The 27,027-nt window shown below is 47.1% G+C and overlaps 1 protein-coding gene across 6 annotated transcripts; it reads left to right on the top strand.

Moving 5' to 3' along the window:
• On the top strand, window positions 1-27,027 carry SMIM17 (small integral membrane protein 17). 6 transcript variants are annotated; one of them, XM_021095126.1, is made up of 5 exons: window positions 1-1,555; window positions 2,467-2,567; window positions 19,695-19,948; window positions 21,995-22,071; window positions 25,086-27,027. In XM_021095126.1, the coding sequence occupies exons 3-5, from the start codon at window positions 19,786-19,788 to the stop codon at window positions 25,194-25,196; spliced, it is 351 nt and encodes a 116-aa protein (XP_020950785.1). In that variant the 5' UTR covers window positions 1-1,555; window positions 2,467-2,567; window positions 19,695-19,785; the 3' UTR covers window positions 25,197-27,027. The 6 variants fall into 6 exon arrangements, with proteins under 6 accessions (XP_020950785.1, XP_020950784.1, XP_013854300.1 ...); XM_021095125.1 differs by having other exon boundaries at window positions 19,688-19,948; XM_013998846.2 differs by lacking the exons at window positions 1-1,555; window positions 2,467-2,567 and adding an exon at window positions 12,899-13,066 and having other exon boundaries at window positions 19,688-19,948.

Here is a 27,027-nt window from a genome sequence, read left to right as displayed (position 1 = left end):
AATTAAAAATGACCATGATTTTTTTCAGCTTCTTCTCTCAGGAGCTGGCCTCTATTTTCCCGTTCCCTGCGGTCGTCTTTGGGGGTTGTTTTGACTGATATAATACGGCAGAAGCGATGCTGAAGGACTTTGGAGGTTAGACTCTCAGATTCCAACACCAGTTCCAACGTGTATTTTTCCCCACAGCACCAAGCAGCTCGCCAATACCAGCGGGGAGTTGAAGACACTCTCTATACTGAGATGGCATTGGTTAGCCATAGCTAATTCTACCTACACCTTCCCAGAATGATTTTCCAGCCGGCACCTGCCCCCCTCCCCCCGCCACCATCACCAATGTGTAAGAGCACCTGTCTTAATTACTGCCTCACCCATGGTGAACAACAGCTGGGCGCTGCTAAGTTTTTGAATCTTAACTCATGAAAGAAAGCCAAGGTTGGGAGGCATAGAGATTGCTCATTGTTCCCCAAACTTGTCTACCTCTCCCACTGCCAGAACCCCTAAATTTTCGCTGCATTTCCCAGTCTTTCTTGCAGCTGGATGTGGTTCGGTGACTAGCTCTGACCTCTGAGGGGCAAAGGGCAGCATCAGGTGATAGCTTCCCAGGTAGACTGCTGCATTCAGGTTCTGGCTTTGTCATTTGTTCCCTGTTAAGGAACCTTGTTGGAAAGCAACTTGATTTCTCTGCACCTCCGTTTCCTCCTCTGTATAATGGGGATCAAGATAGTATCTACTGTATAGTGTGGTAATGAAGACACAAATGAAGTAATACAGTGAAACAGAACAGTTCCTGCCACGTAGAGGATTCCATGTGGTGTCATAATTATTCTTATCGTAATTTTATTATCACTTCCTAAGGTCGTCGTGAGGTTCAAGTGCAACCATACACCGTGGCTGTCATCAGGACAAGTTACCCTGGGGTTTACTGGTCTCCCAAGACCAGGGAGAAATATTAGGAGGAACTTAAATCCATCCATCTTCCCATCCACTCACCTCCACCAGCACCACCACCATAGGACGCTCTGTAGGGTTCCCGTTTTCTTCATCATAGATACTCATTTATCCAATAAATATTCCCCAATGCATGCAAATTCATAGGGCGCATTGTCCCTTTGCCCAGGTTTCTTTCAAGAGCTGCCTACAGGGCATGTGAGTGTTTATTTGTAGGGTGTCACCTGCTTTACAGAGAGAGGCAGGTGTGAAGTCAGGCTTTTTCACTGCTGAATGCAGCAAAGGGAGGTTGGTTACAGCAGAAATGTGTGCAGAGAGGGGGAGGAGAGAAGTAGGTCAAGAAGAAGCCTGAGTTGTTTTTCTTTTTTTCCTTTGTTCCTTTGCCGTTAGTGCTGAAGGGGTGTGGATGTGGGATTCCTGCATCCTCTGCTCAGCAGAATCTCAGCAGACAAGAGGCTTGGGGTGCACAGAGATTCATTCATTCAGCGACTCTCTGAGCACCTCCTCTTTCCAGACACTGTTCTAGGGGCTGGGAATCCAGCAGTGAGCCAGTCAAAGCCCTGTGTCCTGTGGAGCCATCACCACTGACTTCCGAGCACGGCCAAAGGTAATGAGGTGGAGGGTGAAGAGGGAGGCTGCTTCGGCTTTGGCTGTCTGGGAGGGGGCGTCTGAGCAGAGCCCCAGTATGGCTGTATGCATATCCGGAGGAAGCCTCCTCCAACCACAGAGTTCACTGGAGCCTTGCTTGGAAGTCCGGAAGAATTGGCAGCAAGGATCTGTCCTCAAGAGGTTGGTTAAATGGATTAGGATTCATCTGGGTAGGAAACGGTGAGGAAGAGTTGAGTATACTGACATGGAAGGAGCTCTGAGTAGTCTGTATTAAATGAAAAAAACAAACAAACAGGAGTTGACAACAGTGTATCCTGTATGCTCTCATTTGTGTTTTTAATAAGTATATACAGGGAGTTCCCTTGTGGAGCAGCAGGTTCAGGACCTCGTGCTGTCAATGCAGCAGCTCAGGTAGGTTTCCATGACAACTGACCATCTCTCCAGGATGGAAAGAAAAGAGGCTGGCTGCCCAAGAATGGGCTTGGGATCCTCTCTGAGGAGAGGACTCCTGTGGAGACTTGGGGCAAAGATGGCCCCAGTGTGACACTGCCAGCCACCCCACAGCCCCTCCCTGGAGAACGTGCAAACCCTACTTTTGGGTGAGGCTGAGAAGGGAAAAGTCTTCTCTTTTGGTGTTGAAAAGCCTTCTAAAGTAGGCTGTCCAGGGCATAAGAAAGCGCGGTGGGGAGCAGCTTTAGAGCCAAGGAGTCTCAGGTCTGAATCACACTTCTGCTATTTACTGGCTGTGTGTGAGCCAGGTAATTTGGTTTAATAGCTCTCAGCAGGGTGCCTACGGGCAGTTGGAATCAGCGGGTGAGCAAGCCCGTTTGTAATTCACCCATCGGAGGGGGATTTACCTTCTCCGAATCCCTTCTTTAAAAGTATTATTTTATTTTTATTTCTTAACAGTCAAGAAGTAGACATGTTTTCTCGGTCAGAAGTCAAAACATATTCAGAAAGCAAGATTTCCCATTGATGCCACTTGGACAAGCCCAGCCTCTGCTCAGGAGGTGAGTGATGTGGGTGTGGGTGTGTGGGAGGCTACTTTTCCCTTCCATGTGCATGTGTCTCTGTGCCCCTAAAAGGAGACGTAATTTGTGTGTGCATATCTGGGAATGCATTCATTTTTTGGGGGGTGGGGGGAACATGCATCATTGATTTCATAAGCAAATTGGTCAGGGTTTTGTTTTTTGTTTGGTTTTTTTGTTTGTTTGTTTGTTTGTTTGCTTCTTAGGGCCACACCCGGGGCATGTGGAAGTTCCCTGGCTAGGGGTTGAATCAGAGCTACAGCTGCCAGCCTACACCACAGCCACAGCAAAGCAGGATCCAAGCCACATTTTCGATCTACACCTCAGCTCATGGCAACGCTGGATCCTGAACCCACTGAGCAAGGCCAGGGATCAAACCTGCATCCAGGGAACTCCTCCTGGTAAGGGTTTTTTATGACAGTTTGGGAAAGTATTCTGCTAAAGTTACGTCCACTGATTGGCTCCCAGAAAATCAAAGGCGGAAATCAGAAGCATTTTCTTCAGCATTAATGAAATGTACGGTAATTTTAACATATGTAGTACAATTCTCCAAGATGTGGTGACAAATTTCTAATGTTAAAATGTCCTGAGGTTCCCCCCATCATTATTTCTGATATTATATTACATATTTTAAAAGTTTCATTCCCAGGGTTTCCTGAAATCAGGAGAATTTGAAGTTCATCTCAAAATAATGATAAATTTTCCATTGTTCTGTTTTTATTTATTTTATTTTATTTTATTTTATTTTATTTTATTTTATTTATGCATTGACTCTGAGCCTGACTTTCCTTAACCATAGAGTGAGCCTGACTCATATTACCCACCCCATAATAACAACACCAAATATATATCAGCCTCTTACTAGGATATATGCACTATCATTATTGAATTAGTTGTCATCATTATATATCGTATTTCATTGCTGTTAAGATACACTCTTATTTATTATTTTTTTTTTACTGACATCTCTGACAATGAAATATGTCTTACAATGGTCATTATCTGTGGGTTTGGGGATTTAACTCTTTTTTATTTTGTAAGAAATACATGTGGAAGTAAAACTGTCACATTCTTCCTGCTATATAACACTGGGACCTCTATCTAGTCACTTATGATGGAGCCTGATGGAGGATAATGTGAGAAAAAGAATGTATACATGTATGTGTGACTGGGTCACCTTGCTGTACTGTAAAAAATTGGAGTTCCCGTCGTGGCGCAGTGGTTAACGAATCCGACTAGGAACCATGAGGTTGCGGGTTCGATCCCTGGCCTTGCTCAGTGGGTTAACGTGCTGGTGTTGCCGTGAGCTGTGGTGTGGGTCACAGACATGGCTCGGATCTGACGTTGCTGTGGCTCTGGCATAGGCCGGTGGCTACAGCTCCGATTGGACCCCTAGCTTGGGAACCTCCATATGCCATGAGAGCAACCCTAGAAAAGGCAAAAAGTCAAAAAGAAAAAGAAAAAAAAGAAAAAAGAAAATTGACAGAACTCTCTAAACCACCTATAATGGGAAAACTAAAAATCATTAAAAAAAAAAAAACCCTGTCACATTCCCAGCATGCCACAGTCAGGAAGAACTATTAATTTGCACCCTGAGCTTAACCAAATACAACAGGGCCATCCTGTCTAGTCCTGATCCCCACATAACAAAATGCTTCCTATAAGCCTAGAATTCAAGCAAAACCCACTTTATCCCTGAGTTTTACCTTGTTGAGATTTGAGGATCTGTCAGGAACTTTTGGGCTGTGATAACTGTTTAGCAAAATCAATGGGTTTTCATCATGAATGAACAAATGCACCCTTGATAAACTTGGTAATCCTGGGAGCTTTTTCTTTTAAATCCCTTTTGTATTTTAAATTTGACAAGCCTTGACATACACACCTAGGCATCCCTAGAAAATATCCAACATTAGGAGTTCCCGTTGTGGCTCAGTGGAAACAAATCCAACTGGTACCCATGAGGATGTGGGTTCGATCCCTGGCCTTGCTCAGTGGGTTCAGGTTCTGGTGTTGCTGTGAGCTGTGGTGTAGGTTGCAGACGCAGCTCAGATCCTGCGTTGCTGTGGCTGTGATGTAGGCCAGCAGCCTCAGCTCCGATGAGACCTCCAGCCTGGGAACGTCTATATGCTGCTCCTGTGGCGCTAACAAGCAAAATTTAAAAAAAGAAGGAAAGAAAAGATCTGACATTGTTTCATGTGTTGTTGGGCTTTCATGTGAATGATACAGACAACATCTGTGGTTTTGCAGCTTGCTTTTTCCCCACACAACGATGTGTCTTTGAGACCTTCCCATATCAGTCCACAAAGATCTATCCTGTAAAACGAGGGTGACATGACCCAACTGAGAGCATCTTGCTGAGGACACAACGGGAAAGGCAATCATGCTGTTTGACTTATAAAGATTCTATCTTTAGAATGTTGACCCCATAGTCAGGCTACAGAAAAGCTCTGTGGGGTGGGTTGAGGAGGAGGGCAAGTATTTCTCTAAGCAGACTTGGCCACTCCTTGTCACTTTGTGGCTTCGCCATAGACACCCCAAGGGACTGTATGCTTTAAGGTGTTTGGAAATGAGGTGGGTTTTTCTCACTTCAGTCATTCTACTTCTTTCCTGCAGAGTAAACTGGGGAATCTTCAGGAGTAGTGAAACAAAATCTTTGGCAACAGATTGCCCTGGGTTAAATCCTGGCTGTGTGGTTTACAAGTTGAACTGGGGTCTCTCCCAAAGGGTCTGAGGCACCCAAATGAACCCTGTTTGGATAGAACCTAAATGTCTGCTAGTTGGGGGAAGGGCCGCAATAAGTAGATGCAACCGCACAGTATAACTCATTCCCTGCAGTTGTTGCAATGGATCAAGTAAATTCTTCTTGAAGGATGATCCTTACTGACCAGGTTCCATGCTCAGTGCCACACAGCACTGCTTCTGGTCCACTGCTGAGGGACTGGGGGAAGGAACTTCAGATCACCTGCCATGAAGTGATTTCATGGCAGAGTCTTGCTCAAAAGGGATTCCATGATCTTGCAGGACTCAACAGGGCACATCCTGGGCTGCATCCACTTAACTGATTCCATTGACTCCGTTTGAATTAGTTCAGTTCACTCTTTTCTTTCTAATTTAATGAGCTGCCAACTTGAAGATATTAGGATATTTGGGAAAGTTCCCATTGTAGCTCAGCAGTAACGAGCCCAACTAGTAGCCATGAGGATGCTGGTTCCATCTCTTGCCTTGTTCAGTGGGTTAAGGACCTGGTGTTGCCGTGAGCTGTTCTGTAGGTCACAGACACAGCTCGGACCCCACGTTGCTGTGGCTGTGGTGAAGGCTGGCAGCTATAGCTCTGATTCACCTCCTAGCCTGGGAATTTCCATATAATGTGGGTGCAGCCCTAAAAAGCAAAACAAAAACAGAAAACATATTAGGATATTTTGTGTTTACAAACATCACCTTTCATTCATCTAACGCTTCAAAAAACTCACAGATCATCTGGAGGAAGTGTTCCAGATGCTGGGGGCTCAGGGATCAGTTAGAAACACATAGTCCCTTACATTTAGAATGGATTAGCAATGAGGTCCTACTGGACAGCACAGGGAACTATATCCATTCTCTTGGGATGGACCGTGATGGACGATAGTATGAGAAAAAGAATGTATATATGTGTGTGATTGGGTTTCTATGCTGCACAGCAGACATTGACACAACACTATAAACCAACTCTACTCTAATAACGAATTTTTAATAAAAAACAAACTTGGAGTTCCCGTTGTGGCACAGCAGAAACAAATCTGACTGGGAACCATGAGGTTGAGGGTTCGACCCCTGGCCTTGCTCAGGGGGTTCAAGATCTGGCGTTGCCGTGAGTTGCAGTATAGGTTGCAGATATGGCTCAGATCTGACATTGCTGTGGCTGTGGCTGTGACCGGCAGCAACAGCTCTGATTAGACCCCTAGGAACCTCCACATGCCAAAGGTTCAGCCCTAGAAAGACAAAAAAAAAAAAAAAAACTTAGCAAAGTGGAAGAGTAGTGGGGAGGGATGGATTGGGGTTTGGGACTGGCCTATGCACATTACTGTATACAGAATGGACGGTCAAGGGGACCTGCTGAACAGCATAGGGAGCTCTACCCAACATTCTGTGATTATCTATGTGGGAAAGAATCAGAAAAAAATGGATATCTGTATGTGTGTAACTGAATCACTTTGTTGTACAGAAGAAATTATCACAACATTGTAAATCGAGATTTCAATAAAATTTTAAAAAATGAAAAAATGAAAAGAAAAAAAGAAGCACACAGTCCCTACCATCAAGAAGCCTAAATTATAGAAGCTGAGATAGACAGTAGGCATATAAAAAATATACAATGTAATGAGCTACAGATTCTTTAGAGAATTGAGAATATCAAAACCCACTGGGCCAGTGACTCCATGTGTGGACAGAAAAGAATGTAAGAGCCAGATTTCAGTGTTTACCTAATCAAAGAGTTCAATTATCCAAAGCAGCAAAGCTTCCTTCCCCTTGAAGGAATCATCCAATTAGGAAAGGGGGAAGTACCTCAGGCATCCTGGGTGTCACCTGCAATACTCATCCCAGGGCAGGGGCTTTGTGATTATCTGTCTTTTTCATAGGGAACAGCTATGGGTCCCTGGTGACCAGATCTTTGGGAAGCACAAAAACAGTTGATCAGACTCACAAGTATGCCTTTTTTTTTTTTTTTTGTCTTTTTGCCTTTTCTAGGGCCACTCCCTCAGCATATGTAGGTTCCCAGGCAAGGGGTCTAATTGGAACTATAGCCACCAGCCTACACCAGAGCCACAGCAACTCGGGATCCGAGCCGCATTGCGACCTACACCACAGCCCACAACAACACCAGATCCTTAACCCACTGGTTCCTAGTCGGATTCATTAACCACTAAGCCATGACGGGAACACCCACAAGTATGCCTTTTTACGTAATTTTTAAATTGCAAGGCTTCTTGTCATTACAAAACAATGCCAACCAAAACTCATCATTTTCCATGTTTTTAATTCTAGTTAGCATAAAATATAGCCATGATGTATTTATATAAATCTACAGTAATATTCTTCTTGTAGCCCCCACCTCACAACCTAAAATCTAAAGCCTTGTCTGGAGCTCCCTGGTGGCCTAATGATTAAGGATCTGGTGTTGTCATTGATGTTCCTTGGGTTTGATCCCTGGCCTGGGAACTTCTGCATGCCATGAGCATGGCAAAAAACAAAACAAAACAAAAAAACTTGTTAACAATTTTCATATACCCATATAGCACTCCCCATCTCATGTCCCTGCCTCCCCCAATCCATGGTAACCAATGGCCTGATTCCTGGCATGTCTTTCCCTTGTTTTCTTTCTTTTCTTTCTTTTTCTTTTTTTCCTTTTTTGGTTTTTTGGGGCCACAGCCCCAGCATATGAGGTTGGAATTTCCCAGGCTAGAGGTCAAATAGGAGCTGTAGCTACCGGCCTACACCACAACCCCAGCAATGGGGGATCCGAGCCACATCTGCGAGCCACACCACAGCTCATGGCAATGCCAAATCCTTAACCCACTGAGCGAGGCCAGGGATCGAACCCTCGTCCTCATTGATACTAGTCAGGTTCGTTAACCGCTGAGCCACGATGGGAACTCCCCTTGTTTTCATTTTTGTACACCCCCCCCCAGAGGTGTTTTGGAAATTTCGTGTTCATAATTCCAGTAAGATGGGGCCAGGCCCTACTGTCCAAAGCCAAAGCTGCCTCTTAAAAGTGACTGCAGTATTTGAAGCCCTCATTTGCTTTCATCCACGCTCCCCACAGCACAGAGAGCTTTGTCTCCAGGCAACAGCAAGGCCTTTCCCAGGAGGAGGAGTACTTCGAAAAAGTAGCAGAAAGGGAGGGAGGGAAGGAGAATCCCCAGCTCGGCTGCCTAGAGATTCAGAACCACGGACAGCTCCATCGTGCCGGGTTCCGCGCCGCGGACGGCCCTGTCTGGGGCTTCAGCACCACGGACAGCACCAGCAGCTCCTGCCGCTGCAAGCGCTTTTCTGAGCAAATTCCCGAGGCCACTGCCACCCCTCACGCACAGAGTCTTAGAATGCTGATATCTGGGGAGCCCAGGCTCTCCTGGTGTCAACCTCAGAAACCAAGGCCTCGAATACTCAACACGCTCCGAAGGGAACTTTAGATTTTCTCCTTGCACACAAAAAACGGGATCCTATGTAGCGCACGGCAGGGCCCTCGTTGCTCAGGCCCACAGCCCGAGAAAGTCTTCCTAGATGCCTCCCTTGCCCTCACCCCTCCCATTCCCGCCACGGTGAGTCCTCTTGGCTCCGCCTCCAAAGCGTACCCTGAATCTGTGCACTGCTTTCCACACCCACTGCCACACCCGCCTCCATCATTTCTCACATGGTTTACGACAGCAACCTCCTAGCTGATACTCCCATTGTGCCTGTAGCCCCTTCTAGATCATTCCTCACTTGGCAGTTTCAGTGATGCCTGGAAAACGTACATCAGATTCGATCACACCCTTCCTCTGCCCTTCCACGGCTTCCCAACACACCTTCGAGAACATTCGAAGGTGTTGCTGTGGCTTTCAAGACCCTGGATGCCTCTCTGATCTCCCCTCCCCACCCCAGTCTCTCCCGTGCCCGACCGTCGGACCACACTGGCCTTCTCTTTGTCCCCCTGGGCCTGTGCACATGCTGTCATCCCTGCCACGGATTCTTGCGTAACTGGTTTTTTCCACCTTTTAGGTTTTAGCTCAAAATGCCACCTCTCCAAAAAGACCTTCCCTGGAGTTCCTGCTGAGGCACAGAATAGCATTAATGATCCAGAGTTGTCTCTGCAGTGGCTCAGGTCCCTGTAGGTGTAGGTTGCGCCCCCCCCCGCCCCCCCGCCCAGCCCAGCACAGAAGGCTAAGGATCCTATGTCACTGCAACTGTGGTGTAGGTCACAGCTGAGACTCAGATTTGATCCTTGGCCTGGGAACTTCCATATGCCATGGATGGGGGGCGGGGGAAACCTCTCCTGTATCTTCCATCTAAAGCAGCCTCACTGTTATTATCACACTGACCCACTTCACGTACTTCATAGAACCAGCACAAACTGTATATTTATTGGTTTACTTGTCTGTTTCCATCACTAGCATGTAAACGTCCTTAAACCACATATCTTGACTGTCCTAGTCACGCAAAATGGCATCTACCACATAACAGCTGTTTGATAAGTATTTGATGAATGAATGAATGAATTCTCAGCCAGTCATGGAGCCACATAGAGAGGTCAACAGCACTCAGCTTCTGGTAGGACAGTGGTCCCATGTGCTGGCCCAAGGATTGAGAGCTGTGTTGCAAGTCCCCCAAATGACCCCCAATTTTGATAATTCACTAGGAACCACTGGGCTCATCCTGGCTGTGATTCATTCCAGACACAGGATACAAAGTGCACTCAGCTAAGGGCCAAGGCTCCTGGAGACAATCCTTCTTTGCCCTAATACCTACCACTTGGGCTTCTGGAATCAATAAGATAATGTCCGTAGGATGCATTTGCTCATCGCATATGTTGGATAAATGAGGGATCTGGGCTGTGTTTCTGAGTAAGCAGGATTATTTAATTATCTATCCATTGGGGAAAGACAGTTAAATCCTTACCTCACACCATTCAAAAAAATGTCAGAAGGTTCAGGCAGCTAAAGATCTAAAACAGGACTGGAAAGTAGGAAATCCTATGGAACTTATGGAAAGTGTATTTATGAGAGTAAGGTGAGACTAAGGTGAGGAAAAGCATTAAAAATCAATATTTTGATAAAGTTTTCAGCCATAATTTCAATTTTTTAAAATGATTTTTAGGGGAGTTCCCATCGTGGCTCAGTGGTTAATGAATCCGACTAGGAACCATGAGGTTGTGGGTTTGATCCCTGGCTGTGCTCAGTGGGTTAAGGATCCAGCATTGCTGTGAGCTGTGGTGTAAGCCAGTGGCTACAGCTCCGATTGAACTCCTAGCCTGGGAACCTCCATATGCCATGGGAGCGGCCCAAGAAAAGGCCAAAAAATTTTTAAATTAAAAACAATGATTTTAATGTTTTCCATTATAGCTGAGGGGTTTTTTTAGTTTTGTTTTGTTTTTTGCTTTTTTGTTTTTTTCGGTCCACACCTGAGGCATATGGCAGGTCCCGGGCTAGGGGTTGAATTGGAGATACAGCTGCCAGCCTACACCATAGCCACAGCCACAGCAACAGCAACAGCAACTTGGGACCGTAGCCATGTCTGTGACCTACACCGCAGCCACAGCAAAGCAGGATCCAAGCCACATCTGCGACCTACACCGCAGCTCACAGCAACACCAGATCCCCAACCCACAGAGCAAGGCCAGGGATCGAACCCGCAATCTCATGGATACTAGTCGGATTCATTTCCACTGCACCACAACAGGAACTCCCACAGTTTCTTCAAATACATTTTCAATCCCCTTTTCTCTTTCTTCTCCTGGGATCCCTGTTATGCGTAGATTGGCTTGCTTTATAGTATCCCTTAAGTCTCTTTTCTTTCTTCCTCTCTCTCGCTCTTTCTTTCTTTTCTTTCTTTCTTTGTATGGCAACCCGAAGCATATGGAAGTTCCCTGGCCAGGGACTGAATCTGAGCCACAGCTGTAACCCAAGCCACTGCAGTGAGATTCTTAACCCATGGCACCAGCAGGAACTCCCCGCTTTCATTTTATTGGTTTTTTTTTTTTTTCCAGTTTGGCTTTCTGTCTGCTGTCCTGATTGGGTGATTTCCATTATTCAAACTTCCAAGTCACTTACTTGTTCCTCTGCATTATTCATTCTGCTACCGATTGCCTTTTGCTCAGCTTTTGTCTCGGCAAAGGAATTTTCTAATTTTTCTTGGCTCCTCCTTACCGTTTCTAGCTCCTTTTTACAGCAATCTGCATTACTGTCCATAGCCATTCTCTCCTGGGATAGAACATGATGGAAAACAGTATAAAAATGTGTGTGTGTGTGTGGCTGAATTACTTTGCTGCACAGCATACATTGGCACAACATTGCAAATCAACTACACTTTATTTTTTTGATGGGCAAGAAATAGATCTATTAAGATAGGGCACCTGTGAGAGATGGCAAGTGGGCGGGCAGAGAGGCTCTGCCAAATCAACTACACTTTAAAACAAATAGAAAAAAAGAATGGGGTTTCTGTCATGGCGCAGCAGAAAAAAATCCGACTAGGAACCATGAAGTTGCCGGTTCGATCCCTGGCCCTGCTCAGTGGGTTAAGGATCTGTCGTTGCTGTGAGCTGTGCTGTAGGTCGCAGATGCGACTAGGATCTGGTGTTGTTGTGGCTGTGGTATAGGCTGGCAGCTGTAGCTCTGAGTAGACCCCTAGCCTGGGAACCTCCATATGCCACGGGTTTGGCCCTAAAAAAAAAAAAAAAAAAAAAAAAAAAAGAAAGAACTCCAACATACTGGACTTTATTAAAACCCAAGACTTCAGGTACTGTGTAAGCAAAGTGAAAAGAAAAGTGACAGTCCAGGAGAAACAACTGCCACAGACAGAGGAAAAGGCAAAGGGTCATATTATCCAAAATACATAAAGAATTCCTATAAATCAGTAAGTAAGAGCTAAACGAATAGAAGAATGCAGGGAGGGTATAAATGGGCAATTCCCATAAGAGAAGATAAATCTGGCCGACAAAAATGTGCTTCGCTCCATCTCCCCAGTTAGTGGGAAGTAAGACTGTGTAGGGAGACTAGTTTTTTCCCTCCCATCTACGGCTTTGTCAAAGTTTCACAATTTTTCTCTAGCCTCCAGGAGAGCAATTTAGCGGGGTTACTGTCTCGTCAAGATGAGTAATAGTGGTAACGGTAGCAGCTAACAGCTGCTAAGCAGTGCATGTACATTGCTGACTCGTTACCTTCACAGCCGTGCTGGCAGGCGGTAAGCATAATCCTTCCCACTTAACAGAACGGGAAACTGAGGCACAGAAACGGTAAGTGACACATCCAAGGACAAACGAGCGGCCAAAAGCAAAGCCAGCCTGTGAGCCCAGGCGGTCTGGCCTCGGGGTCCCCGGACTGCCACACCCCTTCCCCTTCCCTCCCACCCCAGGCCCTGGGTTGTAGAGTAGGAGCCACCTCGGGGCCCGTGAAAGTCGTTGGTCTTCGCTGGCGTCCGCAGCCGGAGACGCGGACGCAATCTCAGGGCCCATCAGCCGGGGCTGGAAGGTGTGTCCCGCTTTGGCCTCCCCTCGGCGGGGCGCAACCACAGCCCCGAAACCTCCCTGCCGACACGTGGTCACTGTGGGCCCTCCGCTCTCCTCCCCACCCCTCTGCAAGCGCAGGCTCCCAGTGAGCGGGCGGCAGGAGGGCAGAAGGGCACCCACCCTCTCGAACTCCCGGCACCTCCCACCTCCCACCCCCACCTCCCACCCGCAGCCTCCGCGTCTGCGCAGCCGCAGTCGCTGCGGCGCCAGCTCTGCAGTGCGGGACAGGGTCTGGTTGGGGAGGGTGAGTCCTTCGAGGGACCCCGCGGGCAGGAGGAGGGCGGGGAAAAGGGGCTGGGGGCTCCGGCGATGGTCCAGGGACACACGTGTGAGAGTGAAGGTGCGCCAGTGTGAATGTGCACGGGATGAGGGAGGAGCTGTGCCCTAAGGATGTGGGCCTGGGGAGGGGGTCTCCAAGCCCAGCCGGCGGCCGTGGGCTCCGCTGGGTCTGCGTCGCTTTGGTTTCTCCGCCTCGCACGGTCGGCCTGCCGCCTGCGGCTTGCATTGGGATTTCAGCCTCCGCGCGAGCAACGGGGATCCGCCCTGCGTTGAGTGTCTGCTGTGTGCGTGGGTGCTCTGGTCTTGCGGGGGTCGCGGGTCTGCCCTTGCCCCCGGCGGCTGTTTCGCGCGCGGTACCTGTGTGTGTGTGTGCGCGCGCGCCGCCCTGCGCACGTGTGCGCGGTGAGTAGCACCTGCTTTGGTGAGCAGCGCGGGCGCTGAAGTCAGACTGGTTTAGGGTCCCCGCTCAGCTCCGGTTCGCTGCGTGGCTTTGATCCAGACGTCATTACAGTAGCTCCGGAGAACTGCGGGGAGGATGAGATTAGAGGATGCGGCGTTGCCCGCAGTGCCTGACGCCCCCGGGGGCGCAGGCAAACGGTGGCTGCAGTTTTGCTGTTACTATTACTGCGGTGGTGGTGGTGGTGGTGGCTACTGCATCTCCGTCTGCCCTTCTTGGCGGACATAACCCGTTTGCTGTGAGAGTGCTGAGGCTGTGAGCATTTACACACACACCCCTCCTCACACCCGCCCTGCCCCCTCCTCCACGAATCCGTCCTGTTTCTTCTGACCTGGGCCTGGGGCTCTTGTCTCCTCCTTCTGCCGCCCCCCTCACCTGCATTTTCCCACTTCCCTTGGCTTCCTACTCCTCAGGCTCAGCACATGCTTCCTTACATATCATATTAAAACCCAAACAAACAACAAACCAAGCAGTACTCCCTACTCGGGCTCTCTCACTACTTTGCTACCAAGGCCAGTTGTTGTTTTCATGTTTTGGGTTTTGTTTTGTTTTGTTTTTTTTCCTGCTCTTGGAAGATGTTGTCTGTGCTCATAGCCTCCTGTCCCCACCCCCTACCTGTTTCCGCAAGGCACACTCTGATGGCAACCTGGCCACCCCAGGGTCTAGCCCAGCCCCACCGCCGGTGCTGTCTGGCTAACACAGTGTCCTCCTTTCAAACGTTTGGAATAATTTTTGGCATTTTAAAATGCAGACGATGTCATCTAAAAACAGATTTGCAGTGTTCTCTCCAGAAGTCAGAAGATGGGTGGCATTGGGCCTATGTTCACTTGGTAAACACTGGCCGGGCTGGATGGGGCCGCTTGTTCAGATGGCACCAGAGCTCTCCTTTGCCGCAGTCCCCACCACTCTCTACTGCTCTCCCCATGCAGCCGTCAGTTGACATTTGTTCTTGTTTTTCTTACTAGGGAAGCTCTTCCCTGGACCCATATTTCATTTGCACTTTCAGAAGAGTGAAAGTAAAAGACAAACGTTGGGCGGGGGTGTCTTGATTTCTCTTCTATGGCCACCCCGTTTACATGATCTGCTGATTTCCTGGAGGTGTTTGAATTCAGATCCTTATTGCTCATGTGTCTGTCCACGGGAATGTCACACGGGCTGCTTCATCCACTCCTCTCTGCTCACTTGAATGTGAGCTCAACTCATCTTCGAATCCCCAGGATCCAGCACAGGCCTGGCACAAAATACTGGCTGAGAAATGGTTTGAAAAAGTCACTTTCATTCGAGCACTTCCTAGGTGGCACATCGTCACGGGATCTCAGGAGTGGTGAAGTGTCAGCTTAGCCTTGGAGTACGGGCAGGATTTCTAGAAGCCAACACCAAAGGACAAGGATGTGCCAGGAAGCGGAAAGCCTTTTTTTTTTTTTTTTTTTTTTTTCCTTCACTCATGAAACTCACTGGGGATGAAATTGCCTTCAGTCTTGGCAGAAAGTTCATGATTCTGTGAGGAAGCTGCTGTCATCACTGCCACCTTCATTTTCACGGAGGAGTGCCCTGAAGCTCAGAGCGGTTTAAAGTGACCTGTCAAGGTCACGCGGCAAAAGAGTGGTGGAGTGGAAATTCATGTTGTGCGTTCACATCCTTGCCTTGCTCTTAACCACTCTGCTGTCATGGCAGCAGTTAGCGTTTTGCTAACATCCGCCACTCTTCTCTCATTCTAGCAACACCCCAGCGGGCACTTAGCTACTCTTTTTTCCCTTAAATTACCCCCCTTCTTTTCTCTTCCAGCACTGAGTTTCCCGAGGACACCATGCTAAGTAAAATGCATCAGTCACAAAAGAACCAACACTGCATGATTCTACCTGTACGAGATGCCAGGGATCTCGAATTCCTAGAGACAGAAAGAAGGGTGGTTGCAGCAGCTGGCGAGGGGAGACGGGGCATTAGCGTTTAATGACTGCAGAGTTTCAGTTTTGCAAGATGGAAAAAAGAGCCCTGGAGACAGAAGGTGGTGATGGCTGCACAAGAATATGAATGTCCTTAAAAGAAAATATGTGTATTTAAACTCAATTTTTAGAAAAAGAAATTTAAAAAGGGTGCCGAAGAGGGGGAGGTCTCGCCCTGGGATTCAGTGTGTCTAAAGCCACGTTCCTGCTGTCCCCGTGGTGGGCAAGTGCAGGGACTGTGGTGGTGGAGGTTTGAGGCCAAGATAGGAACCTGGACTCTGCTCTGCTTGAGACGCCTGAAAAGCGTCTTGACCAGAGAAGGCTTGGGGAGGATGAAGCTGGGGTGATAGCCTGGAAAGTGGGGTTAGGGGACAGGATCGATGGGGTTAGGGGTGGAGTGGACCCTGGGGGACAGAAGCAGAGAAGGGACAGCTTCTTCTGAGGCTAGAGCAGGTGGATTCAGTGATGGATGGATTGGATGGGGGCAGGGCAAGTTGCCAAGGACGCTTGTAGAGTTTGTGATGGGGAAGCTGGGGGAGGCCTGGTCAGGAGCAGGGGTCCCAGGAAGCTGGGCATGCCCGGGGTGGGCAGAAGAGTCTGGGGACTGGGTTTGCCGCTGGCTTTCAGGGGCCTGTGAGCCAGCCCTCTCCATGACGGAGAGCCCCAGGATGATTGGTGAGGTCAAAGGAAAGAAGGTATTCTGTATGCGTGTCAATTGCATGTCAAGTTCAATGGTGAAAAGGTTTGATGTCTTCTCAGAGGTAAAGGACAGCACTGGTGCCACCCTCTCTCCCTTCTTAGGCTCAGCCCTTGTCGTTTGTGTGTTGGCAGTGATCCACTTTTGTCTCTTTTTATCTCTTCACAGAAGAATTTTAAAGCAAATCTTGGCCATCCTAGTAATTAAGTCCTGCATTAAAAACCTTCACAAAAACACCTCTAAAACATAAGATCTTTTTATCTATTCATCAAGCCACTTCTACACTCAACAAAACTGTTGAGGACTCCTTGATATTATCAAATACCCAGTCTATAATCAAATTTCTTTGACTATCTAAAAAACAATTTTTTTCTCTGCATCAGGTTTCCTTTTTTTGTTTGCTTTTTTGGCTGTTTAGGGCTGTACCTGTGGCATATGGAGGTTCCCAGGCTAGGGGTCTAATAGGAGCTGTAGCTACACCACAGCTCACGGCAACACAGGATCCTTAACCCTCCCTGAGTGAGGCCAGGAATCGAATCTGCAACTTCATGGTTCCTAGTTGGATTCATTTACGCTGTGTCATGATAGGAATTCCCTGGCTTCTTTGTTTTTTAAAAATACAACTCCACTTTTATTGTGTAATAATTAGTCGTGAATTTAAATTTAGAGAAAATCATCTTTAGATAGGCAGAGTCTCATGAATTGCTTGAAATATTATTTTTAAGCTTAATACTATGTTAAACTATAAGAGTTCCCACTGTGGTACAGTGGGTTAAGAATCTGACCTCAGTGGCTTGGGTTGCTGATGAGGTGCAGGTTCAATCTCCAGCAAGGTACCTTGGGTTAAAGGGTCTGGCATCACTGCGGCTGAGGCTCAGATTCAAACCCTAGCCTGGGAACTTACATATACTGTGGGTGTGGCCATAAAATAAAACATAATAGTAATAAAATGAAAACTGTATATAGGAGTTTTATGTTTCTGTTCTCTGAGATGTAATCTTGAAGCCAGTAATTTGCTTCAAGAAGGAAATCAAATGAATGAATTCTTCATGTTTCTTATTTAAAACCTAGACACCTCAGGAGTTCCCACTGTTGCTCGGTGGGTTAAGAACCCAACATAGTGTCTGTGGGGATGCCAGTTCAATCCCTAGCCTTGCTCAGGGGGTTAAGGATCCAGTGTTGCCACAAGCTGCAGTGTAGCTTGCAGATGCAGCTTGTATCTGGTGTTGCTGTGGCTGTGGGGTAGGCCGGCAGCTGCAACTCCCCTCTAGCCTGGGAACTTCCATATGCCACAGGTGCAGCCCAGAAAAAAAAAAAAAACAAAAAAAAACTTAGTTACCTCAGAAAAAATATAAATAGCATAATTTTTCCTACATTTGAAATTTTCATAATCCTTGAAAACCTCAAAACCTTTGTGTTAGGAGTTCCTGCCGTGGCTCAGCAGTTAACGAATTTGACAAGCATCCATGAGGACACAGGTTCAATCCCTTGCCTCGATCAATGAATTAAGGATCCGGCGTTGCCACGAGCTGTGGTGTAGGTCGCAGATGTGGCTCGGATCCCGAATTACTGTGGCTCTGGCATAGGCTGGTGGCTACAGCTCCGATTCGACCCCTAGCCTGGGAACCTCCATATGCCGTGGGTGCGGCCCTAGAAAAAGGCAAAAAGACAAAAAAAAAAAAAAAAACCCAACAACTTCGTGTTAGTTATCCGGTGTCTTCCAGCATTTTTATCCACCATGGTTTTACTGGTTTACCGGTTTACTGGTTCACTGGTTCATCATTTATTTTTGTAAAATAGAGATTTATCTCTATATATAAGACATTACAATGTATTAATATAATAAGTTTAAAAATTTAATGTTATTTATTTGTCATTTAAAATATAATAGATAAATAACTACATTTTAGTTGTCATTTAAAAAACACGTCTGATTCGTATTTTAAAAAAGACTCCATAGCTAATTGCTCAGATGGGAAAGAATATAGGACTTTGTTTCTCATGTTAACTGTGTTCTTCGCAGCAGGTTTCTTTGAATTTGACTCCAAACATGGTCCCTGCATATATCTGATTGTTGAGTCGAGAGCTTCCCTTTGAATCCGAAGTGTGTTCTCTGTGGTTTTAAAATCGGATGTAACAGTTTCTGTTGGCATAAACCTAAGCAAAAAAAAGACCAGACTTACAGAAGCTTTTTCTTTCTTCTTTTTTTTTGGGGGGGGGGGGAAGCTGCACCTGTGGCATATGGAGGTTCCCAGACAAGGGGTCCAATAGGAGCTGTAGCCGCCGGCCTACGCCACAGCCACAGCAACGCCAGTTCTGAGTCACATCTGCAACCTACACCACAGCTCATGGCAATGCCGGATCCTTAACCCACTGAGCGAGGCCAGGAATCAAACTCGCAACCACATGGATCCTAGTCAGATTGGTTTCCTCTGAGCCATGACAGGAACTCCCTACTTCTTTTTAAATTAGATTTTAATCCTTATCTGGCAAATCCTTCTCCTCTTCCTTCCTCCTCCTTTTTTTTTTTTTTTTTTTTCCTTCTTATGGCTGCACCTGCATCATATGGAAGTTTCTGGGCCAGCGATCACATCAGAGCTGTAGCCATTGGCCTACACCACAGCCACAGCCACATGGGATCTGAACCGCATCTGAGACCTACACCACAGCTCGAAGCAACACCAGATCCTTAACCCACTGAGTGAGGCCAGGGATCGAACCACATCCTCATGGGCACTATGTAGGGTTCTTAACCTGCAGAGCCACCACGGGAGCTCCTCCTTCTTTTTAATGAGGAGGAGAAAGGGCTGCAGAGGGTGGAGAGAAGACTAGGGTCCTTCTGTCTGCAGCCAGAGCGATTATGGAGGTGACTTTTCCTAAAAACCTCTGGCTGTGGGAGTTCCCATAGTGGCTCAGCAGTTAACAAACCCGACTAGCATCCACGAGAAGGCGGGTTTGATCCCGGGCCTTGCTCAGTAGGTTAAGGATTCAGAGTTGCCATGAGCTGTGGTATAGGTCGCAGATGCAGCTCGGAACTGGTATTGCTGTGGCTGTGGTGTAGTCCGGCAGCTACAGCTCCAATTCGACCCCTAGCCTGGGAACCTCCATATACCCCAGGTGCAGCCCTAAAGAGACAAAAAGACAAAAACAAACAACCAGGAAAACTCCCGGCTGTATACTTTGGCTTGTGGGATGAGTGTGTGTGTGTGTGTGTGAGGGTGAGTGCATGTGCCTGCATGCACACATGTGGCTGCTCCACCCCTGGCCTCCATTCCAAGCTCCTGTCCCCTTTTTTGCTTTATGTGCCTTGAGGAAACTTCACTCACCATCACTTCACCTCTGTCCTTCTCTCTCCCTCTGCTAGAATGAAGCCCTCCGAGGGCGGGGAGTCTTGTTTCAGTCCCTGCTGTATCTTTAGCTGCTGGGAACTGTGCCTGGCACACGGCTGGCCCTCTGTAAATGTTTGTTGAGTGACTAAGTGTCTGTCAGTCCTCAGGTTCTGAATCCAGTTCCTCGGGGACCCCAACAGGACCTTGGAACCGAGGGAGGAGACACAGCCTGCCTTTAAAGTTCTGCCTGTTGGAGAGATGCAGAGTCTTAGGCCTGAGCAGATTCGGGGGCTGCTGGAGCCCGAGAGGACCAAGACCCTGCTGCCCCGGGAGAGCAGGGCCTGGGAGAAGCGCGCGGCCTTCACCAAGGACTGGGTGGCTGTGGAGGTTGGAGCCTCCGGCTGTGACAGCGACGAGAAAGGTGAGGGGAAGGGGCCCCATGGGAGGTGGGGGAGGAAGGCCGTAGCAGAGTCTAGAGAAAGATGCAACATCATGCTTTTGCTCCTTTCAACACCTTTTTTATGGAGCCTCATGTCCGCCAGCTTTTACTGCGCAATGAGTCAAGCCCCAAACTGAGTGGCGTAAAGCAATATCATTTTCTGCTACAATTTTGTGGGCTGGCAATGTATGTGGCCTCAGGGGACAGCTCTGCTACCCTGGCAGTGGCCGCAGAGTTCTTAGCACCAGCGAGAGGGAAAACCCCAGGTCACAAGCATTTTGCAGCTGCTCACGGGCCATTGGCCGACATAGGCCATAGGGTCAGGCTCAGCATCACTGCGCCCAGGGCCCAAGGGTGCGGACGTGGGGAGCAAGGAATGCGCTGGAGGCCACGGGGACAGAAATCTATCACGAGCACCTACTATGTGCCAGGTGGCAGGATCTAGCCGTGAACAAGATGGCCTTTGCAGAGTTCCAGTTTTAGTGGAGAAAACAGTAACGAAGTTACAAAATAAAAAGAAAGGTCATGTCGGGAGTTCGGTTGTGGCGCAGTGGCAACAAATCCAACTGGTATCCATGAGGATGTGGGTTCCATCCCTGGCCTTGTTCAGTGGGTTAAGGATCCAGCGTTGCTGCGGCTGTGGCATAGGCCAGCAGCTGTAGCTCTGATTTGACCCCTAGCCTGGGAACCTCCACATGCTGCAAGTGTGACCCTTAAAGAGAAGGGCTAGGAAAACAGGGTGATTGCGCGACTTAGCGCGGTCGGGGTCGGGGAAGGCGAGAGAAGCATGAGAAAGACTAGTTGTTCCCAGGAGGGGGAATACCTGCAAAGGCAGCCAGAACCACACGTGCAAGGACCTCAGCTTGGCAGCAAGGTCGCCTTGTTCAAGGAGACACGGCCGAGTGAACAGGGAGCTGAGAGGGAAGCATGAGGAGATCAGCTGGGACCAGTGATGGGTCACCTTGTTGGCCTCGGCGAGGAGTTTGCATGTCACTTGAGTATTGGGAGAGCAGGGGAAGGCTCCCCCCCTTTTAAGGCCACACCTATGGTATATGGAGGTTCCCAGGCTAGGGGTCGAATCAGAGCTGTCACTACCAGCCTGTGCCAGAGCCACAGCAATACCAGATCCGAGTGGCATCTGCAACCTACATCGAATCTCACAGCAGCAATGGACCCTTAACCCACTGAGCAAGGCCAGGGATCAAACCTGCATTCTCATGGATACTAGTCAGGTTCTTAACCTGCCGAGCCACAATAGGAACTCTCTGAGGTTCCCAGGCTAGTGGTCGAATTGGAGCTACAGCTGCCGGCCTACACCACAGCCACAGCAATGCCGGATCCTTAACCTGCTGAGCGAGGCCAGAGCTCAAACCTGCATCCTCGTGGATACTAGTCAGTTCATTACCACTGAAGCACAACGAGAACTCCTCTGTGGCTTTTTCTTCTGCCCCCCCACTCAGTTGTGCCCATTTGACAGGTGAAGGATTAGAGGTTCAGGTGATGAATCATGTCAGGTGACTCAGTTTAAATCTCCCAGGTAGTGACAGAAACAGGATCAGAATTCAGGTCTCGGGAGTTCCCGTAGGGGCACAGCAGAAAGGAATCCGACTGGGAACCATGAGGTTGTGGGTTTGATCCCTGGCCTCGCTCCATGGGTGAAGGATCCCGTGTTGTTGCCATGAGCTGTGGTGTAGGTCGCAGACACGGCTCAGATCTGGCGTTGCTGTGGCCGTGGTGTAGGCCGGTGGCTACAGCTCCGATTCGACCCCGAGCCTGGGAACCTCCATATGCCACGGATGCGGCCCTCAAAAGACAAAAGACAAAAAAAAAAAAAAAAGAATTCAGGTCTCATTCTCCACCCCATCTGAACCACAGAGGCCAGTGTGTGTGTGCGTGTGTGTGCGTGTGCATGTGCGTGTGCAGGAGATCAGCAGACATGGAATGGCAGGTGGGAAGAAAGCAGAACCCATCCAGTTGGGCTGGTCCCTCACTCATGACTCCTTTCTCCTTTCTCCTGCCCTTGCCCAGACCTGCCTTCTCCGGAGACCGGGCTTCCCCAGGAGTGGAGCTCGGTGGAGGAAGACGATGAGCCAGAGGACTCCCAGGTGCGCTGCCTCCCTTCCTCTGTGGATGGTACCTCCCTCTGCAGGTCTCAGTGGGTTCTCACACTTGCCTCCTCAGCTTGGAATTGCCCTGCCCCATAAAAGTCTCTGGGGAAATGAGCCCCAAGGTCCCCCATGGGAAACAGGGCATAGTCCATGGAAGTCAGACGTGGAGTGGAGGGTCCCAGGTGGAGGATGTAACTCCATCCATGTCTACCTCCCAACCCTTCACTTCACTTTTGAAGGATTTTTAAATCCTTTATAAATTACCCATTCACTCATCTGTCCTCTCATTTATCCACTCAAACTTTCATCTGCCTACATTTACCCATTCCAGCCATCCATTATCTACCCATCATCCACCCATCCATCCATTATCTACCCATCATCCATCCATCATCCACCCACCCATCCATCCATCATTCACCCATCCATCATCCATCCATCCATCCATCCATCCTCCATCCATCATCCATCATCCATCTCCATCCATCCATCATCCATCTCCATCATCCATCCATCATCCATCATCCATCTCCATCCATCCATCATCCACCCATCCATCCACCCATCCATCCATCCATCCATCCTCCATCCATCTCCATCATCCATCATCCATCTCCATCATCCATATCCATCCATCATCCATCCATCATCCATCTCCATCCATCATCCATCCATCATCCATCTCCATCCATCCATCATCCATCTCCATCCATCATCCATCATCCATCCATCCACCCATCCATCATCCATCCATCATCCACCCACCCATCCATCCATCCATCCATCCATCATCCACCCATCCATCTAAAAAAAAAAAAAGATTAAAAAAAATCCAGGAGTGAAGCCCGGGATATGTGAAAAACCACCCCAAGAGGTTTCTGGTGCTCCTCCAGGTTTGGGAGCTGCTCATGTGGGTTGTTCTCTCCAGGTTATAAAAGAATGTTTTGAAGTTATATGGCATCCAGTGTGGGCACGGAGATGAGAGGGAGGAAGTGGTCGTTTCCCGGAGATTAGAGATGGGAATCCCATCGATGGTTCATAATACTCTTTAGCATCTCACAGTACTGTCCCTTCCATTTCTCTCCTTTTATATCAAATTTTTTTTCTTGTAGTTTTGGAGAATAATTTTCACTGTTAAATATTTTATCTTCCCATCCTTCCTTGTGGTCTGTCTTTTCATTCATTCATTCATTCATTCGACAAACATTTACAAGCCTGGACTCTGTGTCAGGCTCTGTTCCAGGCAGTGGGGATACAGCTGAGAACAAACCAAAATCTCTGCCCTCTCTGGGTGGAAGAAAGGGAGCTGGGGGCACGGAGATGGGTAGTGTTCTGTCGGGGGGTATCGGGCATGCCGTTTTGGAAGGCAGCTATGCTCACCACTCTACCACCAACACTCACGGGCATGCTTTGTGTATAGAGTGATGCAAGAGGGTTTTCTAAGGAAATGGTGGAAACTGAAAGAGGGAAGATGGGGCAGAGACATCTGGGGGATCAGCAATTCCAGGCAGAAGACAACACAACTACAAAAGCTTGGGGGTGGGAGCAGGTGGGACAGAGTGACCAGCTTTCCCAGGAATGCTCTGGAGAAGAAATTAGGGTGCAGAAACTGTCAGGATACAAAACAAGGGGGGTTCTCTGATGACCTAGTGGGTTAAGGCTCCTGGGTTTTTTCCACTGTGGCTCAGGTCACTGCTATGGCACAGGTTCAGTGCCTGGCCTGGGAACGTCCACATGCTGCAGGTGTGGCAAAAAAGAAAAGAAAAAAAGAGAGAGAGAACCTGGAACAAATGTTGCAACTCTCATTTAGAAGGAAGGAAGGAAGAGAGGAAGGGAAGTGATGGTGATTGGCCAGTGTGGTGGTCCTGGAGGGATGGGAGTGGCCAGTGTCTGGGTGTATTTGGAAGGTGAAGCCCACAGCATCTGCTGATGGGTTGCATGTGAATGCTGGAGTCTCGGGGAGTCCAGGGTGCCACAGTTGGAGGCCTGGAGGGGCTTGAGGGGCAGATTCAGGGAAAAACTGCTTAAGGGGCTTTTGAGGGGATATTAGGATATTAGGCACATGTAAAGTTTAAGATGCCCATGAGAGATTCAACTGCAGAGGGCAAGTAGACAGTGAGGTTTGGAAGTCAGGAATTTGGGAGCGGGGCTGGGTAGAGACACACACACACACATAACGAAGGTCATTAGAGTATAGACAGTATTTGAAAGTGGGAAACTTTATATATCACTGACCTTTTCATCATATGTACCATTATTCTTTTTTTTTTTTTTTTTTGCCTTTTCGCCTTTTCTAGGGCCACTCCCGTGGCATATGGAGTTTCCCAGGCTAGGGGTCAAATCGGAGCTGTAGCTGCCAGCCTACACCAGAACCACAGAAATGTGGGATCCAAGCCATGTCTGTGATCTACACCACAGCTCACGGCAACACCAGATCCTCAACCCACTGAGGGAGGCCAGGGATCGAACCCACAAGCTCATGGTTCCTAGTTAGATTCGTTAACCACTGCGCCATGATGGGAACTCCTGTACCGTTATTCTGATTTTTCCTCTGCTAGGGCAGAGGTATAGTATTACTTTTGTATATTTATCTTATAAATAATCACTTTGCCGTATCATTTCTGTTTGTTTTTATTGAGGTATAATTGATTTACAGTGTCGTGTTCGTTTCACATGTACAGTAAAGTGTTCTGTGATACAACATATATGTATGTACATATACGTATGTATACACACACATATATATTCTTTTTTGAATTATTTTCCATTTTAGGTTATTACAAGATACTGAGTATAATTCTCTGTGCTATTGTTTGTCTAGTTTTTAAAAAAAATTTTTTTATTGAAGTATAGTGTTTGTCTAGTTTTTAATTCAAAGAGCTTTACAGCTGATAGGCTTTTTCATTCTCAGTCATATAATCCCATTTTCCTGCAGGTGACCTTGGTGGCTCCTCTCCCTTTCTAATATTTGTACTTTTTCTTTCTTTCTTTTTTCTTTTTTTCTGTTTCAGGGCTTTGTGGAGTGGTCAAAAGCTCCACAGCAAACGACCATAGTCTTGGTAGTGTGTGTGCTTTTTTTGTTCCTGGTTTTAACAGGAATGCCTATGATGTTTCACATTTAAGTCTAACAGTGACTGTCACTGCAAAACAGATGCCCTGTGTCATGTTAAGGAGGGCCTGATGAGAAATCGGGGGTAGGTCTTGAATATTATCAAATGCCTTTTAAACCTCCATTGAGATGATTTTTCCTTTGTATTTAACCTTTCTGTGTGAGGTTCTGCAAATTACCATTTTTCACTGAACTTACGACATCATCAATTGATTGTAACACACGTATTACTTTGTACACCCGTGAGAAAGAAAAAAAAAAATGCTGCTTCACCCTAAGGTACCACCAAGCGGAAGATGCATCCTGATTTCAGAGAAGATGAACACCGGTGCAACTTGAGAGCCGTGAAATCTGGTCGATTTCTTAATTATACAACCTCTTTGCATTCTTAGGATGGTGGTTGCACCAGTCTTTCAGATACTGAATTCTATTTCTTGATTATTTTATGTAGGATTCTTGCCTCTGTCTTTTTATGTAAGATTGGTGCTATCTGTGTTACGTTTTGGTATCGTGGCTAAGCTTGCATCATAGAAGGACCTGAGTCATGTTTAACGTTTTGGTGTGCTTTTGAATCATTTCTGTAGCTTCAGAAAAATCAATTCCTTGGCATTTTGAAAGAATTCACCAGTAAAGCAATCAGGTCCTAGAGCCATGGAAGGGAAATTTCAGTGAGTTCTTGGGTGGCTTTCTCAGTTTCTTCTCTTGTTATCAGCTTATTGATACTTTTTGCTCCATTAATTTTGATGATTGATAATCTTTTATTCCCTAGTCTCATTCTTCATTCCATTGAACTTTTTACCCAGATCAGTAGCTCAATTATACACACTGTTTTATACCTAAACAGAAATCTTCTCTTTATTTTGTTCTGCCCCTCTCTGCCTTTCAACTTGTGTTTGTGGGTATTAGATTTGCCAAAGTTTTATCTAGCTTATTATTTTTCTGAAGAACAAGCATGAGGATTTATTTATGTCCATTATTTATGCAGTTTATAATTTGTTGTCCTTTAACTTGTATTGGGTTTATTTTTTTTTATTGTTTCTAGTCCCTTGTCTCAATTCTTAAGCTGGGTACTTAATTCATTTATATTCTTTTTACAAAACTATTTGCTCTAAGTGTTAATTAAGTTTGATAATGCATATTTTGTTTGTGTTGTTGCTCAAGTACTATATTGTAGTGTTTCTACAGAGGGCTTTGAAACTCAGCAACTGGGTTTATTCAAAAAGAGTTTGTGGAGTTCCTGCTGGGGTGCAGTGGGTTAAGGATCTGGCGTTGCTGCTGCTGTGGCATAGGTCACAGCTGTGGCTCAGATTTTGATCCCTGGCCCAGGAACTTCATATGCTGTGGGTGTGGGGGGAGAAAAAAAGAGGTTTGTTTTCTTGATTTACTACACTGTGAACAGAGAATGTGGCCTATAATAGATCTTCTTTGAGAGCCTTTCAAAAAGCTTTCATCATGGCCTGCAACAATTCCAATGTTTGTATGTGTTTCATGGACATTTAAGATGAATGTATATTTTCTATCTGTAGAACTCAAAACTGTACATGTCAGTTAATTAACTCAGTCTTATCAATTACATCGTTGAGAATCACATGCGAGATTTCCTTTGGGGCAACCACACATGTCAAAAACCAACAGGATTAGGTGAAAAATCTGTGAGTATGACTACATGTGTCAGTCTCTTTTTATAATCTATACTCTGTGTATTCAGCAGCCGTGTAATCTGGTACATAATACATGCAGCATTCTTATGTCTTTGCCAATTAAATAATATCTGTAACACACCAAGCACAGTGCCAGGCATAAAGTAGGCACTCAATAAATGTTGGTTAAAATCTGATTCGAAT

This window comes from Sus scrofa, chromosome 6, assembly GCF_000003025.6.
Source record: "Sus scrofa isolate TJ Tabasco breed Duroc chromosome 6, Sscrofa11.1, whole genome shotgun sequence".
NCBI lineage: Eukaryota > Metazoa > Chordata > Mammalia > Artiodactyla > Suidae > Sus > Sus scrofa.
Note: the sequence above shows the minus strand (reverse complement) of the source record. Positions and strands in the feature narration are given on the sequence as shown.

Bases quoted from the DNA above. Each gene is read 5' to 3' on its own strand.
- SMIM17 (XM_021095126.1), top strand. From the start codon at position 19,786: ATGCAGAGTCTTAGGCCTGAGCAGATTCGGGGGCTGCTGGAGCCCGAG. The intron at 19,949-21,994 runs GTGAGGGGAAGG...GCCCTTGCCCAG, and splicing joins CTGTGACAGCGACGAGAAAG to ACCTGCCTTCTCCGGAGACC. The intron at 22,072-25,085 runs GTGCGCTGCCTC...TTTCTGTTTCAG, and splicing joins ATGAGCCAGAGGACTCCCAG to GGCTTTGTGGAGTGGTCAAA.